At 46.0% G+C, this 14,068-nt stretch overlaps 1 protein-coding gene across 10 annotated transcripts in view; it reads left to right on the top strand.

The window, feature by feature from the left end:
* KIF1B (kinesin family member 1B) overlaps positions 1-14,068 on the top strand; it is a 140,946-nt gene that overhangs the window by 106,149 nt on the left and 20,729 nt on the right. For all 10 annotated transcript variants that reach the window (XM_045998415.1, XM_045998394.1, XM_045998409.1 and 7 more), the window contains 10 exons: positions 111-196; positions 533-662; positions 843-1,005; positions 3,575-3,665; positions 5,310-5,428; positions 6,009-6,064; positions 7,891-7,999; positions 9,527-9,593; positions 10,947-11,031; positions 13,833-13,938. In XM_045998415.1, the coding sequence (XP_045854371.1) occupies positions 111-196; positions 533-662; positions 843-1,005; positions 3,575-3,665; positions 5,310-5,428; positions 6,009-6,064; positions 7,891-7,999; positions 9,527-9,593; positions 10,947-11,031; positions 13,833-13,938 (1,012 nt within the window). The remainder of the gene's footprint in view (positions 1-110; positions 197-532; positions 663-842; positions 1,006-3,574; positions 3,666-5,309; positions 5,429-6,008; positions 6,065-7,890; positions 8,000-9,526; positions 9,594-10,946; positions 11,032-13,832; positions 13,939-14,068) is intronic.

Here is a 14,068-nt window from a genome sequence, read left to right as displayed (position 1 = left end):
AGACTCCGCCACTTTCCTGTTTATTGTATAATCCAACAAGAGCCATTCCTCTGGCCCCATCCTAGACTCATTTGATCCTTCTCTTTTTTGTTGTTGTGTTTTCTACTTAGCGGATGAAGAGGCTCCTGATTATGGTTCTGGAATTCGACAGTCAGGAACGGCTAAAATATCTTTTGATAATGAGTACTTTAATCAGGTGAGAAGCCTTCCAGGGAGGGAAAAACTCATAGAAGGAAAAAGCAGAAGACAGGTTTATAGGGAGGATGTTCACTAGAAAACAGTTCTTCTGGCCAGAGCTACAGAAGACAGATAACCACGGGCTTGTTGCATGAACACAGGACATGTCTAACAATTACAGAGGCAAAGACACTACGACACTATTTGTATTTTATTGCCTTTTCTCAGACAGCTCTTAGTCCACATACTTTTCCAGCCATTGTTACTTTTGGGGCAAATAGACATGAGTAAGGAGGCTGGGGGAAATATGCTGTCGTACTGCTTGATCAGCTCCCTGCTCCTGCCTTGTTTTCAGAATGACTTTTCTTCAGTTGCAATGACTCGTTCTGGTCTGTCCTTGGAGGAACTGAGGATTGTGGAAGGACAGGGTCAGAGTTCTGAGGTCATCACTCCTCCGGAAGAAATCAATCGAATGAATGACTTGGGTACGTAGACAGAGGTTACTGTGACTGGGGACGTTCTCAAAGAGGGCAAGATAGTGACCATCATCAAGGGAGATAGTTGCTTTCATCGACTAGGAATGGAAAGCACGCCCTCCTCTCTCATTTTTGAGAGTGGTCTGTGCCATATTTGAACCATATGTGTGCTCATGTGACCCTTTCTAGACTTGAAGTCGGGCACTTTGCTGGATGGTAAGATGGTCATGGAAGGGTTTTCTGAAGAGATCGGCCACCACCTGAAACTGGGCAGTGCCTTCACTTTCCGAGTAACTGTGCTGCAGGCCAGCGGGATCCTCCCGGAGTATGCGGATATCTTCTGTCAGTTCAAGTAAGCCCCCCTCTGCCTGCCTGCCTAGCTGGTGGCCCAGGTGACATCCTTTGCGTACCACCCAGTGCTTCACTTTACATATGCGGGGTGTGTTTTTGTTTTTGTTTTTTTCCCCATATGTGAGGTGTTAATCCTCTCAAGAGGAAAACAACTACCAGTGTCTAAAATAAAACAGCTTTCTTCACTCCAGGGGGGGCAGTAAGAACCAGAAACCTAAAATGAGATGAACTCGAGTTTGCTGTGAGGAGGGGTGGGACCGTGCATCTAGCTAAGAGGATTCCACGGTGGCCTCTCCCCTCGCTGCTGGAAATACAGGATCTAATGTAGATACGCCTGTTTAATCATCTTTTTAATGCTCTTCATGGGGAAATATCTTATTAATAAACAAGTCTGAAGGCCATGAATTATCCAGCTACCAGTTACGCCTGTTTAATACTTGGAGGAAAAAACCCATGCAAATGACAGTAAAATTCCACGTCAACTGAAAAATAACTCGTATGTAGAGATATGACTGGTTTCATTCCTTAGCCACTTACAAACTCTATCCTATAACCCTCTGGAGTTTTTCTTCTCATAACTCTCCTTGGAGAACACTCTTTTGACAGTGTTAACTTTTTTTTTTTTTTTGACAGTGTTAATTTTTAATACCTCCAGACATCAGTATGTTTTTTCATTACTGAGGAAGGGCCACAGTACAAGAGAGTGTGTTCTCCCTCGACTCATTCCTAAAGTCCGCAGTTGGCCCCTGGCGCCACCAGGAGGCTCCTCCGGAGTTCTGCCATCCCTGTCCTTCAGCATGTGCCTCTCTGCACATCAGGGGTCCTCGTACAGTTGACAAAGCACTGCCTTTATGGAGATTTTAGCCACGAATCAGATGTGATTACTGCATAGTAAGCCACTGATACCGTTTGCTAGAACTCGCAGTTGTTGTTGACATATTACCTATTGAGTGTCGATTGTGCCCCGTCAATGTGTTTTCACTAGCAGCCCGAAATGAACATGGGGGTGGACTTAGCTAGATGACCCTGTTGCTTTGAGCTTTCATTATTATACTAGTTACACAACTGAAATTTTTTTTTTTTTTTAGATTTTATTAATTTGAGGGAGAGGGAATGAACAGGGGAAAGGGGAGAAGCAGACTCCCCTCTGAGCCCCCAACCTGGGGCTCAAGCCCAAGACCCCAAGATCATGACCTGAGCCAAAGGCAGATGCTTAACCAACTGAGCCACCCACGCATCCCACAACTGAAATATTTTATGGAAAAGACCTACTTGGCAGGCATCTGAAATGCCAGTGATGTCGTGTTGATCTTTTTGTCCTAAAATCTCCAGCACCAGAGTAGCCTCTCCACCTGGTGTCAGCTCTGGAGGAGAGGGAGTGTTGACTCCTGTTGAAAGAAGGCTCCGATTCTTCTTGAGCTTTTACAGACTCTCATCTGGCCTGTATAGAGAAGACACAGCTGTCGAGCAGTATGAATGATTTCACGCATCACCAGTGTGGAACCCCAGGATATTTGTCCCTGCTCTTAGCAGAGCACTGGAGGAGTGTAGATCCCAAATCAAGCAATGCCCCTGGCACATACAGCTTATGATCTGGAGAGGAAAAAATTAGAAGGAAAAAAAAGAAGAAGTACAAGGAGAGGGGTACCTGGGTGGCTTGGTCAGAGTAAATCTTTGTATTCAGCTATTTGGGTGAGTCAGGGAAGACTTCCTGGAAGAGGTGACATTTAAATTTAATCTTCGTAGGTCGTCAGAGACTGTCCTAGGCAAGAACACTAAACACAGGCTTTAGTACTACTTTATGGCAACTTGAATCTGCCAGATCTTTTCTGCACAGAATGATTTCAATAATTTTTATTCTCAATAAAAATAATGTTCCTGCAAAGAAACAGGAAGTCACTGAATTCACTCTTGATGCTTTCTGAGATATTCCTGCATGTGTGTCCACAGAGCTAAGTGGTCAGGGTCCATTAATCTTTCAGTCATTTTTTTTTTAATTTATTTATTAGACACACAGAGAGAGATCACAAGTAGACAGAGAGGCAGGCAGAGAGGCAGAGAAGCAGGCTCCCCACTGAGCAGAGAGCCTGACGCGGGGCTCGATCCCAGGACCCTGAGATCATGACCTGAGCCAAAGGCAGAGGCCCAGCCCACTGAGCCACCCAGTCATTTTTGAAATAAAATCTAAAATGCTGTCTGAGTGATAATGGAAAATATATATCACAAGGAACTACTAATTACTTGGTTCAGTTAAAGATTCTGCTTAAGTAGTCTGTTCTTTTCCAGAGGATCCAAGTCAGGTTCTTTTTTTTTTTTAAAGAGGGAGGTGGTCGGAGGTGGTCAGAGAGGGCAGAGGGAGAAAAAGAGAGAATCTTAAGCCGGTTCCCCTCCCGGGTCAGGGCTCAGTCTCACAACCGCAAGATCATGACCTGAGCTGAAAGCAAGAGTCGGACGTTTTAACCAGCTGAGCCACCCAAGCACCCCTCCAAGTCAGGTTCTTAAAACATAGTCTTGATCTTGATGAAACTGTGTAATTCGAAGTTCATGTGTCCTGTTTTTTTTTAATTAAGCTTTTTGCATCGTCATGATGAAGCATTCTCCACTGAACCCCTCAAAAACAACGGCAGAGGAAGTCCTCTGGGCTTCTACCACGTGCAGAATGTAAGTGACATGGACGTTTTTGCTAGAAGAATTGCAGGTCTGGGGGCTGCCTGAGATGCCTGTGCGGGCGGCCTTTGTCTTTGAGCCCTGGAAGGAGGATTATCCCAGCTGCTCAGTGGCGAGGGTAGACAATAGAGGGAGTGGCCAGAGCGATGAGGTAATCCTCAGTGGCCGAGTGGCCAGTGAGCCCCAGTGGGCCCCAGGAGTGTGTGGGGTTGGGCTGCCCATAAAAATATAATGGAACATAAAAATGTTCCATCGGTAGGAATATAGTGAGTTGTTTTTAGTGTTTCCTTCCTAGAAAAATAAGTGGATTTAATACGAGTTTTGTTAAAGTTAACGTATTGTCCTTTAAACTGTTAGACACTTAGATTGCTCAGATGTAGAAAAAAATAAAATTCTCTTTTGTAGCTAAATTAAGATTCAGTCTCTCTTCCTGGCAGCTGATCAGCTGATGACTCCATTAGTGCCCCTTAGAGCTGTCATTTGTGGAGGAAGACAGCAGGCTCTCCGGCTCCTCTAGGAAGGCCGCCCACACTCGATGCACAGTCTGCAGCCTCGTCACAATAGCTGACGTTCTCTGAGCTCTTATTTCACCTCAGTTACTGCTCCAAAGGCCTTTTTTGTGTCTTCATTCATTTAATCCTTACCTTTATACTATAGACCCTCATAAGACCCATATGACAGCTGAGATGACAGGCACAGAGCAGTTAAAGCCACACACCAGGGTGACCGAGCTAGGAAGAGGCGGAGATGGGGTTCAAGCCGAGCAGTGTGGCTCTGATGTTCAGGGTCTTCCCTACACGTGAAACACTCTCCTTCTCTTGCTAACGGTAGGAGCAGGAAGGACAACACTGAAAATGAAACAGCAAACACAAAACACACTGCTTTCTTTTTTAGGTTTAATTGCATGAATATAAGCATGCACATATCTGATAAATATTCATTGGGTGTACACAAGGTCTGTGCCTGACACGGCTGGGGAGTAAGGATGAATCACAGAGGATTATGCCCCAAAGAGCTTAGGGGAAATCAGATGAATATTTAAACAGCAGTAGCACGCGATCATAGAAAAGTATTCCTCAAATGCAAAGGGAGTAGAAAGAAGGCAGGGTCATTTCCGTTAATGGGAAGATACTTTAAAGTTATGTTGGGTGGAGAAAGGAGGTAGGGAACTTCCAGAAGGATGTAGTGTAATAAGAAAAGGTGGGTCAAACCTGGTATTGTACCTGGTGCCTGGTCAACAGTCATGTTTTTCTCACTGTTGTTACTATTAAATCTGGGCCTTGAATGTAGGAATGACTTAGAGGCACCGAGACAGGGGCAGGCCTTCCAGGCAGAGCTGTAGCCTGGGTAGGTCTCAGGCATCGCATGGAGCGAGGCTCAGGCAGGAGGAAAAGCAGGTGAGTTTGAGCCAAAACGGTACGTGTGTGAAGGGCAGCAGGTAGGGCAGGTGACGGAGGGTCTTGAAGGCCTAGAGCTCAGGAGAGTAATGAGAACCAGGGAGGAGCCCTTGTCTTGGTATGGGAGGCCTGCAGAGTCGAATACCGCCAAGCACATCCCGGCTACCCTGAAGTGCTGACTTTCTGTGTGTGTGTTAGAGCAGATCTTTCCCTAATCTAGCTTGGCTTTATTCCTTACTAGATTGCGGTGGAGGTCACGGAATCGTTTGTGGAATATATCAAAACCAAGCCGATAGTATTTGAGGTCTTTGGGCATTATCAGCAGCACCCGCTTCATCTGCAAGGACAGGAACTGAACAGGTTTGAACCAGAGAAGCAACAATTCTTGTTGATCTTACTGTTACTCCTCCTGCCACTTGCCGGGAAGGAAGATATCTTTCAAGGGATTCAGATAATTGAAGAACAATTTTCTGTGTTACCTGATGTTTCCTCTAGAAACATCAGCACCTTTTGTCTAAGCCACCGAATCACTAATGATAGGTGAAGCACATTGACCCGGAGTACCATCCCTTTCCTAGGAAGAGACTTTGAACAGGATAGAAAGTGAGGATTGTGCGTAATGATTCCTCACTACCCAGAACTTTACGACGCATGAGCTGTAGTGGAGATATTACAGGTGGTGAGAGCAGCGATGGGGCCTTTTGGGTGATCGCCGAGTGTCAGTGTTAACAGGAAAGTTCTCATACTTCACTTATTAGCTGGGACCCACAAGGGGACTTTTATTAAAATATCTGATTCTCAGTTTCACTGTGGGGTCATGTCTAGTGCCTGATTCTATGCTTCATCAGAAAGTGCAGATGATCTGTTTCTAGAGGGGATTAATGTTAATGTCCACATGAGACCCTTTCTCAGCCTTGAACTTTGTTTCCTTCCTTTGCAGCCCACCTCAGCCATCTCGTCGCTTCTTCCCTCCACCCATGCCACTCTCCAAGCCAGGTGAGCCCTTCTCTGGGTGACACGGCTCTTATTCGGATCGCTTTTCAGAAAGAAAGAATTTTTACATGCCCGCTCCTCTCCTGTGTATCTTTACATATTCCTGTGTCCAGCAGGAACTGGAATTCTAGGTTCCTGATTTAAATAAGAAAGAAACGATAGGGCTCCTTCCCTGCCAACTTTTTGTGGTCTTATTGCAGACTTTAATAAGCTCCCTGTTCCTAAATCTCTCTGCTTTATATGTAACTCCTCCTGACTGTTGGGTGACTGGGCATTTCTTTGCATCTCAAATGTATTCTGCATGTTCATTCATCTTGTTTTGCTTTTTCTTTATTTTCATCCTTTTTTCCTCATTGCCCCCTTGCCACCCTCCCTCCCACCCTATACTTGTTCTCCACCTCTGTACTGCTGCTCTCCATCCTGCCTTCAGACCATGAGAGAAAGATTGAACTCGTTCGGTTTCTCATAGCTGACTATGTGAATGTGCGTGTGTTGGACGCGTTTTCTGAGCACGCCAACGCGCTTGCTTCCTCCGCTGTTGCCGCCTTCCAGGATGGGGCGGACCCAGGGCCGTCTTTTCTCTCTCTGCCAGTTCCAGGCTGCCAGAGTGAGAGGGCACCCAAACGACATGGTTAGTAGCTGACCCAGCTCTGCCGTAGATGTAGCACCATGCTCAGGGGCTTATCCTAAAGCCTGGCTCTCTGTGTAGGAAACACGCATCGCTGTTTGCTGCCTGAGCCGGGCCTAGGGTCTAGGGTCTCCCTTGGAGAGATGTGAGGACGCACCTTCTCTGCTTGGGCCGCTTTGGCCTCACCTGCGGGGGCGGGGCGGATCCCCCCCACCTTGTGTTTGTTCACTTGGGTTCTTTGCCATGGTTCTTCAGTTTGAAAGATTTTTCCTAGTAGATGGTTTTTTTGTTTTTGTTTTTTTAATGCTTCTGATTTCGCTTTTTGGCCCTCAGATGACCGCTAGAGTCAGTGACACTGATTTTTTCTTGACTAGCAGCACCAGCTCAGGTGGAATTCAGCCGGAGTGAATCGTGCAGATAGGCTAACATTTGACGAGGACTGTGTGAGTCCTAAGGCCCCTTTAGATACCCTGTGTCGGTGGGTCCTCACGATACCGCTGCAAGATGGCGGGCTAATACCCTGATCTGCTTCGTGTAGATGAGGAGACTTACTCCGGGATTCAGTGACTCAGCCGAAGTCGCCTAGTAGTTAGGGGCTGAATGGTAGTCGGTCCCAAGTCACTGGACTCTCCCGCCGGTGCTCCCAGGTCCTGAGCAGAGAACGTGCACATTGGAATGACCTGGAGGGATTTCAGTCCTCTCAGAGGACTGGGTCCTGCCCACAGACATTGGGTCATGTAATTGCCTGGGCTTTGCTTTAAGAGCCCACGTGCAGGCAGGTTTGGGAGCTCCTGGGCTGGAGCGTGGGTCTTCCCTCATGCGCTGCAGCTTTGAGGAGACCGTCTCTGTGGCGTGTGAGGCTCTGCGTGTTCCACGGCACCTCCTGCTCCGCCTGCCGCCGAAGAGGAGAGTCGAAGGAAGGTTTTTGAAGGGTTTTGTGAGCACTTTTACTCTGCACAAAACCTGGCTCTTGTCAACAGATACTGTTCACTGAGAGGGAGAGAGATACCAACTCTCCATTCTCCCAGTTCTCTGAGTTTAGAGGCACTAATGTCCTTGATGGTGATGTTTATCTGGGTCTTCTACATTTAAATCTCACCCTGGCTCTTGTTACCGTCCCCGAGTGTGTCCTTAAAGAACTTGGGCTTTTACTAAGTAGACTCGGAGCATATTTTGACATTTTTCTAAAAACTTTGACAAGTTCCAGCCACCAAGTTAAACACCATGAGCAAAACCAGCCTTGGCCAGAGCATGAGCAAGTATGATCTTCTGGTTTGGTTTGAGATCAGCGAGCTGGAGCCTACAGGAGAGTAAGTACAACTTTATAAACTTTTAAACAAAGCCTAGGTTTTTCAAAGTTAGAAAATGTGATTTGGAATCTCCTCACATTCAGGTTGTCACTGTTGAATTCCAGTTTTGAATTGAATTTTTGGTTGTGCTGGTATTATTTTTTGAATTAGATGTTGGACAAAGAAGTGGCTGTCCAGAATAGTAATTTGCCTTCTTATTAGCAACAGCAAGAACACGGAGACTGGCACTTTGTGTGAGGAAAGAAAATGTACAGAGTGGATTCTGTCAGCAGCAAAGCAAAGGGAGTCAGAAGCATGTTGCACAGAATATAGTCAGGACTTTAACCTTAATAATCTCAGTGAGAGGGGCGCCTGGGTGGCTCAGTGGGTTAAAGCCTCTGCCTTCGGCTCCGGTCATGATCCTCAGGGTCCTGGGATCAAGCCCCACATCGGGCTCTCTGCTTGACGGGGAGCCTGCTTCCCCCCCTTCTCTCTGCCTGCCTCTCTGCCTACTTGTGATCTCTCTCTGTGTGTCAAATAAAATCTTAAAAAAAAAAACAACTCAGTGACAGGACTGGGGGCAGAATGTTTCTTTAGACCAGGGTTTCTCAACCTCGGCACTGTTTTGGGCTGGATAACCCTTTGTCCTGAGCTGTCCTGTGCGCTGTGGGATATTGAACCACATCCCTGGCCTCTACACATGAGATGCTGGAAGCACCGCCCCTCCGGTGTGACAGCCACAAATATCTTCAGACATTCCACACCACCTCCAGTTGAGGACTGCTGGCCTAGATCACAATGATCAACATCAGCTCCCTTCCTCTGTGTGAGCTGTGTGAGAGTAAGCGGTGAATGTAATTGTTGTTCATAGTTGTCTCTAAAATGCTCTTGGAAAAACACACAAAATAGATCCCCATTCTGAAACAGAGGCAAGGGGCTGTATCGGTTCACGTAAAGGGTGGGAATAGATGTCATCTTGAGGATAATGCTTAGTACCGCCATCGTGTTCATCTCCGTGGAACATTTCTTGAGTTCCTGCTCTGTGAGAGAGTATGGCTGTATCAGTACTGTATTTAACTGTCAGTAGTGACGTTGCTTTAAGAAATTGTGCTTTCCGTAGACAGATCTATAATGTGATTATAACTTGCATTATGAGGGAGACATACTTATGGTAAGAGTGTCTACTGAGTTCATAGCTTTCTGATTCTTAAAAACTGCCTAAAATCCGAAACGATCCCTTTCTTCCCTCCTGACACTTCCTGTTGCAGTTGTACATTTATTTATGGACTGTTAGGCAAGCGGGCGGGATGGAGCCGAAGGATGTTGCTGGGCTGGGAGCTCTTCGGTCTTGTGAGGGTGCTGTGGCGTGGATAAGCGACAGGGTTTCTTAAATGCAAAACGACTGTGTGATGAAGTGCCCAGATGGTGAGGAAGACAGGAGAGACAGAGACCACAGGGGCTGTAGCGACAGGGGGGGACTTGCAGGTGAGGTGGCCCTCAGCACCGGCATCCCATCTAACTGCTTTCTTGTGCGTTTCTGTTTTACAGGTACATCCCAGCTGTGGTCGACCACACAGCGGGCTTGCCCTGCCAGGGGACGTTTCTGCTTCATCAGGTACTAACGAGGGAGCCAGAGACACCCTGAGGGAGGATGGACCCAGAGCTCTTTCTGTTTCTCTGCTTGTCCTCTCCGTTTTAGTGGATATGGGGATTGGAGAGACCTTGTCCTCTTGCTGCTTCTTTTTTTTCTCTTTCCTTTTTTTGTATGTTTGTTTTTTAATGTTTCTTCCTCAGACCTGGGCTTATATTATACCCTTATTTAAATATATAAATATGGGGCACCTGGGTGGCTCAGTGGGTTAAAGCCTCTGCCTTCGGCTCAGGTCATGATCCCAGGGTCCTGAGATCGAGCCCCACATCTGGCTCTCTGCTCCTCAGAGAGCCTGCTTCCTCCTCTCTCTGTCTGCCTCCCTGTCTACCTGTGATCTGTCTCTCTCTGTCAAATAAATAAATAAAATCTTTAATAAATAAATAAATATATAAATATACTTTAGAAGACCTATTTTGAAAAATATTTTGTTTTATTCAATTACTGTAATTCGTGCAGCTCCCATGTCATTTTTTTAAATATAATTTTATTTTCTTGTATACAGTTTTCATATTTGGAAACTGCTTTCACAATTAAAAGTTTTGTTTTGCTTTGTTTTTAAAGATTTTATTTATTTATTTGACAGAGACACAGCGAGAGGGAACACAAGCAGGAGGAGTGGGAGAGGGAGATGGAGGGGCGCAGGTGGCTCAGTTAGTTAAGCCTCTGTCTTCAGCTCGGGTCATGATTCCAGGGTCCTGGGATTGAGCCCCGCACCAGTCTCCCTGCTTCTCCCTCTCCTGTTCCTTTTGCTTGTGTGCACACTCTCTCTCTGTCAAATAAATAAATAAAATCTTAAAAAAAAAACCCAACTTTAAAAAAGTTCTTAATGGAGATAGAAGATGGACGTTGCAACGGACTAAAAATCCGGCCATGCAGTGTGGGTCCTCCTTTGGTAAATCAAAAGTAGATTCAGTGAGTGCTCGACAGTTCTTGACTGGGACGCCTGGCTGGCTCAGTCTCTGGAGCTTATGATTCTGGATCTCAGGCTTGTGAATCCAAACCCCACGTTGCGTATAGAGATTACTTAAAAATAAAATCTAAAAAAAAAAAAGGCTATGACCCAGGTGGGCATAGGAGTTGAGCGTCTCATATTCTGGGTCATATGATCAGGTCATCTGTTCTTAAAGCCATGTCCGAACCTGGTTCTCCTCAGCCCCTGACCTATATCCCTTTGTTTAGAGTAACAGTGGGGCAGCGTTCCTCCCCTGTCTCCAGACCTCTCCTCTTGCCCACCCCTATACCATACAATCCGGAAAAGAACACGATGAAATCATAGACGGTCCCAGCTACATTGCAGCCTGGCTCTGTTACCTATAGGGCATCCAGCGAAGGATCACAGTGACCATCATCCACGAGAAGGGGAGTGAACTCCATTGGAAGGATGTCCGTGAGCTGGTGGTAGGTGAGTACATGCCATCGGCTGAGGTTGGAGCCAGGCTTTTTCGAGGAACACGGGGAACGTGGAGAAAGAGTACTGGAGAACACAGAGAGTGGAGGACATGTGGCCTTGAGTTTGAAGCTACTCTTGTTTCTCAGTCCCCATGGTTAGGGATAAGGCATTCAACCAAACATTGTTTTACTCAGCTATTGTGGGAATGGCTCTGTGTTAGTGGCTCAGAGAGGGCAGAAGTTTCTGCTCGTTGGGAGTTTCGTTGGGGAGACAACATATGTATGTTTAAAACAGTTTGGGGAGCCTGGCTGGCTCAGTTGGTGGAGTGTGCGACCCTCCGTCTCAGCATCGCGAGTGCAGGCCCCACCCCGAGTGTAGAGCGTACTGAACAAATATATATACTTTCAAAAAATCATGAATAGATAAAGCACTTTGATGAGTCAGTCCCAGAATGAGGGCAAGGGAGAAAGATCTGTGTTGAGAATTAACAACAAAAAGGATCCAGGTGGGTCTGAGTAGATGCAGGAGAAATGAGAGCGTTTTCATCTGTTTTGTTTTACACACACACAAAGCGTCTTGAGTAAGAGGGTCAGGAACGGCTGCAGCGTGCAGATGGCTAGAAACCCACGGCCAGGGTCGCGTGATGAAAAGAAAAAATTGACTAAACCTTACAAGCTTTAGAGTCCCAAGGCAGGGTTCTGAATCTTTATTGCCATGAACCCCTTTGGCAGTACAAAGTCTCAGAATTGTGTTTTTAAATGTAAAAAATAAAGTACAGCTGACCTTTGAACAACATGAGGTTTAGAAACACAGTCGAATATTCACTTGTAACTTTTGACTCCCGGAACGTAACTGCTAACAGCCCACTGTTGACCAGAACCTTTCCAATAACTTAGTCAATTAACATATACTTTGTATGTTATGTGTATTATATACTGTATTCTTTCTTTTTTTTTTTTTAAGATTTAATTTATTTGGCAGAGAGAGGGAAAATAAGCAGTGGGAGAGGGAGAAGCAGGCTCCCCACCAGGCAGGGAGCCCAACTTGGGGTTGACCCCAGGACCCTGGGATCATGACCTGAGCCTAAGGCAGATGCTTAACCCACTGAGCTACCCTGGCGCCCTATATACTGTATTCATTAAGTAAGCTAGATAAAGGAAAATGTTACTAGGAAAAGTATAAGAGGGCACCTGGGTGGCTGGCTCAGTCGGTTAAGTGTCTGACTCTTGATTTGGGCTCAGGTCGTGATCTCAGGGTAGTGAGATGGAGCCCCACGTCGGGCTCTGTGCTGGGCTTGGAGCCTGCTTAAGATTCTCTCTCCCTCTCCCTCTGCTCCCCTCAGCTTGTGCATGTGAGCTCTCTCTAAAAAAAGAAGTAAGAGAGAATACATTCACAGTGCTGACTGTACTTAAGGAAATAAATCTGTGTATATAAGTGGACCCTTGTAGTTCACACCCATGTTCAAGGGTCAGCTGTACATAGGGTTACAAAGGGAACTAATGGTACTGAAATTGCCCAAATACTAAACAGATTTATAACATAAACTGTCCTTTATATTAATGCAGTAAGTGCATTAAAGAAGCAGTGGGTCTGATTTTTATCATTTAGAGTGTGATGAATGTCAGGATATTTTATCTTAGTATTATATGAAAACTTCTGTGATTTCTGCTGTGGACAGAGTCACAGGTACTACTGCTTTTCCTGTGAATTATCCCCTCCTTTCAGATTTGAAGGAAATGCCAAATTTCAGTCAGAGGTTTATGAAAATAAAGTTGTACTTCTTTTTCCCATTTAAGCACATAGACCTCCTGAATTCTATACATAGACTCTTCGAGTTGTCTGTGGACCAGATTAAGAACCTCTAGGGCAGGGACGCCTGGGTGGCTCAGTGGGTTAAAGCCTCTGCCTTCAGCTCAGGTGATGATCCCAGGGTCCTGGGATCGAGCCCCATATCGGGCTCTCTGCTCTGCGGGGAGCCTGCTTCCTCCTGTCTCTCTGCCTGCCTAGTTGTGATTTCTTTCTGTCAAATAAATAAAATATTAAAAAAAAAAAAAAAACCTCTAGGGCAGTGGTTTTCAAGCCCTGTTGTTGTTTTTTTTTTAATGAACACTTAATTTACTCTAACAGGTACATTTCTGAATGCTTTAAAAATGCTAGTTTATTTAATATAATGTAACAAACATATAACATGGTTGTAACAATCTTGTGAGGGCAGAATTGTTAACCCCGCCTCAAAGATGAGGCTCAGAGAGGTTGAGCAATACACCTGAGCCTCACAGTCAGAGAGTACTGAAGCTGAGTTTTGACCCCGGGCAGTCCAGCTCCACAGACTATGCTCTTGACCTCGAGGCCCTGTACCCCCTAGGGTTCATCTAGTCTTAATTTGAAGACGGTTGTAGGATTTTAAACAGGAAAAGTGGTATAACGAAGGCAGTGGCTTAAGAAGTTGAAAGTGGGCGTAGGGTAGATTGGAGAGGGGGAGAGGTGAGCAGCCAGGAGCCCAGTGAAATGGCCACCGCAGTGCTCCAGACAGGAAGGGGATGACCTTCGTGAGCAGGGGGTGGTGGAAATAAAAGTTGAGGTGAATCTGAGAAATTTTTTGAATAGAGAATCAGTCAGGTTTCACAATGGACTAAATGTGGGAAGTAAGTAGAATGCAACACGGGAAATTGTGGGAGACCACTCGGTGGTGAGCCGCGTGTCCCTCCCAGCACCTGAAGTTACCTGGGTTTAAAAGTCTTTCTTTGGCTAAATGAATTTCTGTTGTGTTTGCAAGTGTACCCCTGTCCTAGTTTCTTTATTCTTCCTCGTAGGCCGGATCAGGAATAAGGCTGAGGTGGATGAAGCTGCGGTGGATGCCATCCTCTCTCTAAATATTGTCTCTGCCAAGTACCTGAAGTCCTCCCACAACTCCAGCAGGTAGGGGCTCTGCACAGCCCGAAGGGGCCCCCCTGTGGGGGCTGATGGCTCCGCCATTGGGATTCCTTGTTCACCGGGGACTCCTGTTCAGGTGCAGAAACAAATTCCTTTCTCACGTCAGACATCCCTT

This window comes from Meles meles, chromosome 1 (assembly GCF_922984935.1).
Source record: "Meles meles chromosome 1, mMelMel3.1 paternal haplotype, whole genome shotgun sequence".
Classification (NCBI taxonomy): domain Eukaryota; kingdom Metazoa; phylum Chordata; class Mammalia; order Carnivora; family Mustelidae; genus Meles; species Meles meles.
Note: the sequence above shows the minus strand (reverse complement) of the source record. Positions and strands in the feature narration are given on the sequence as shown.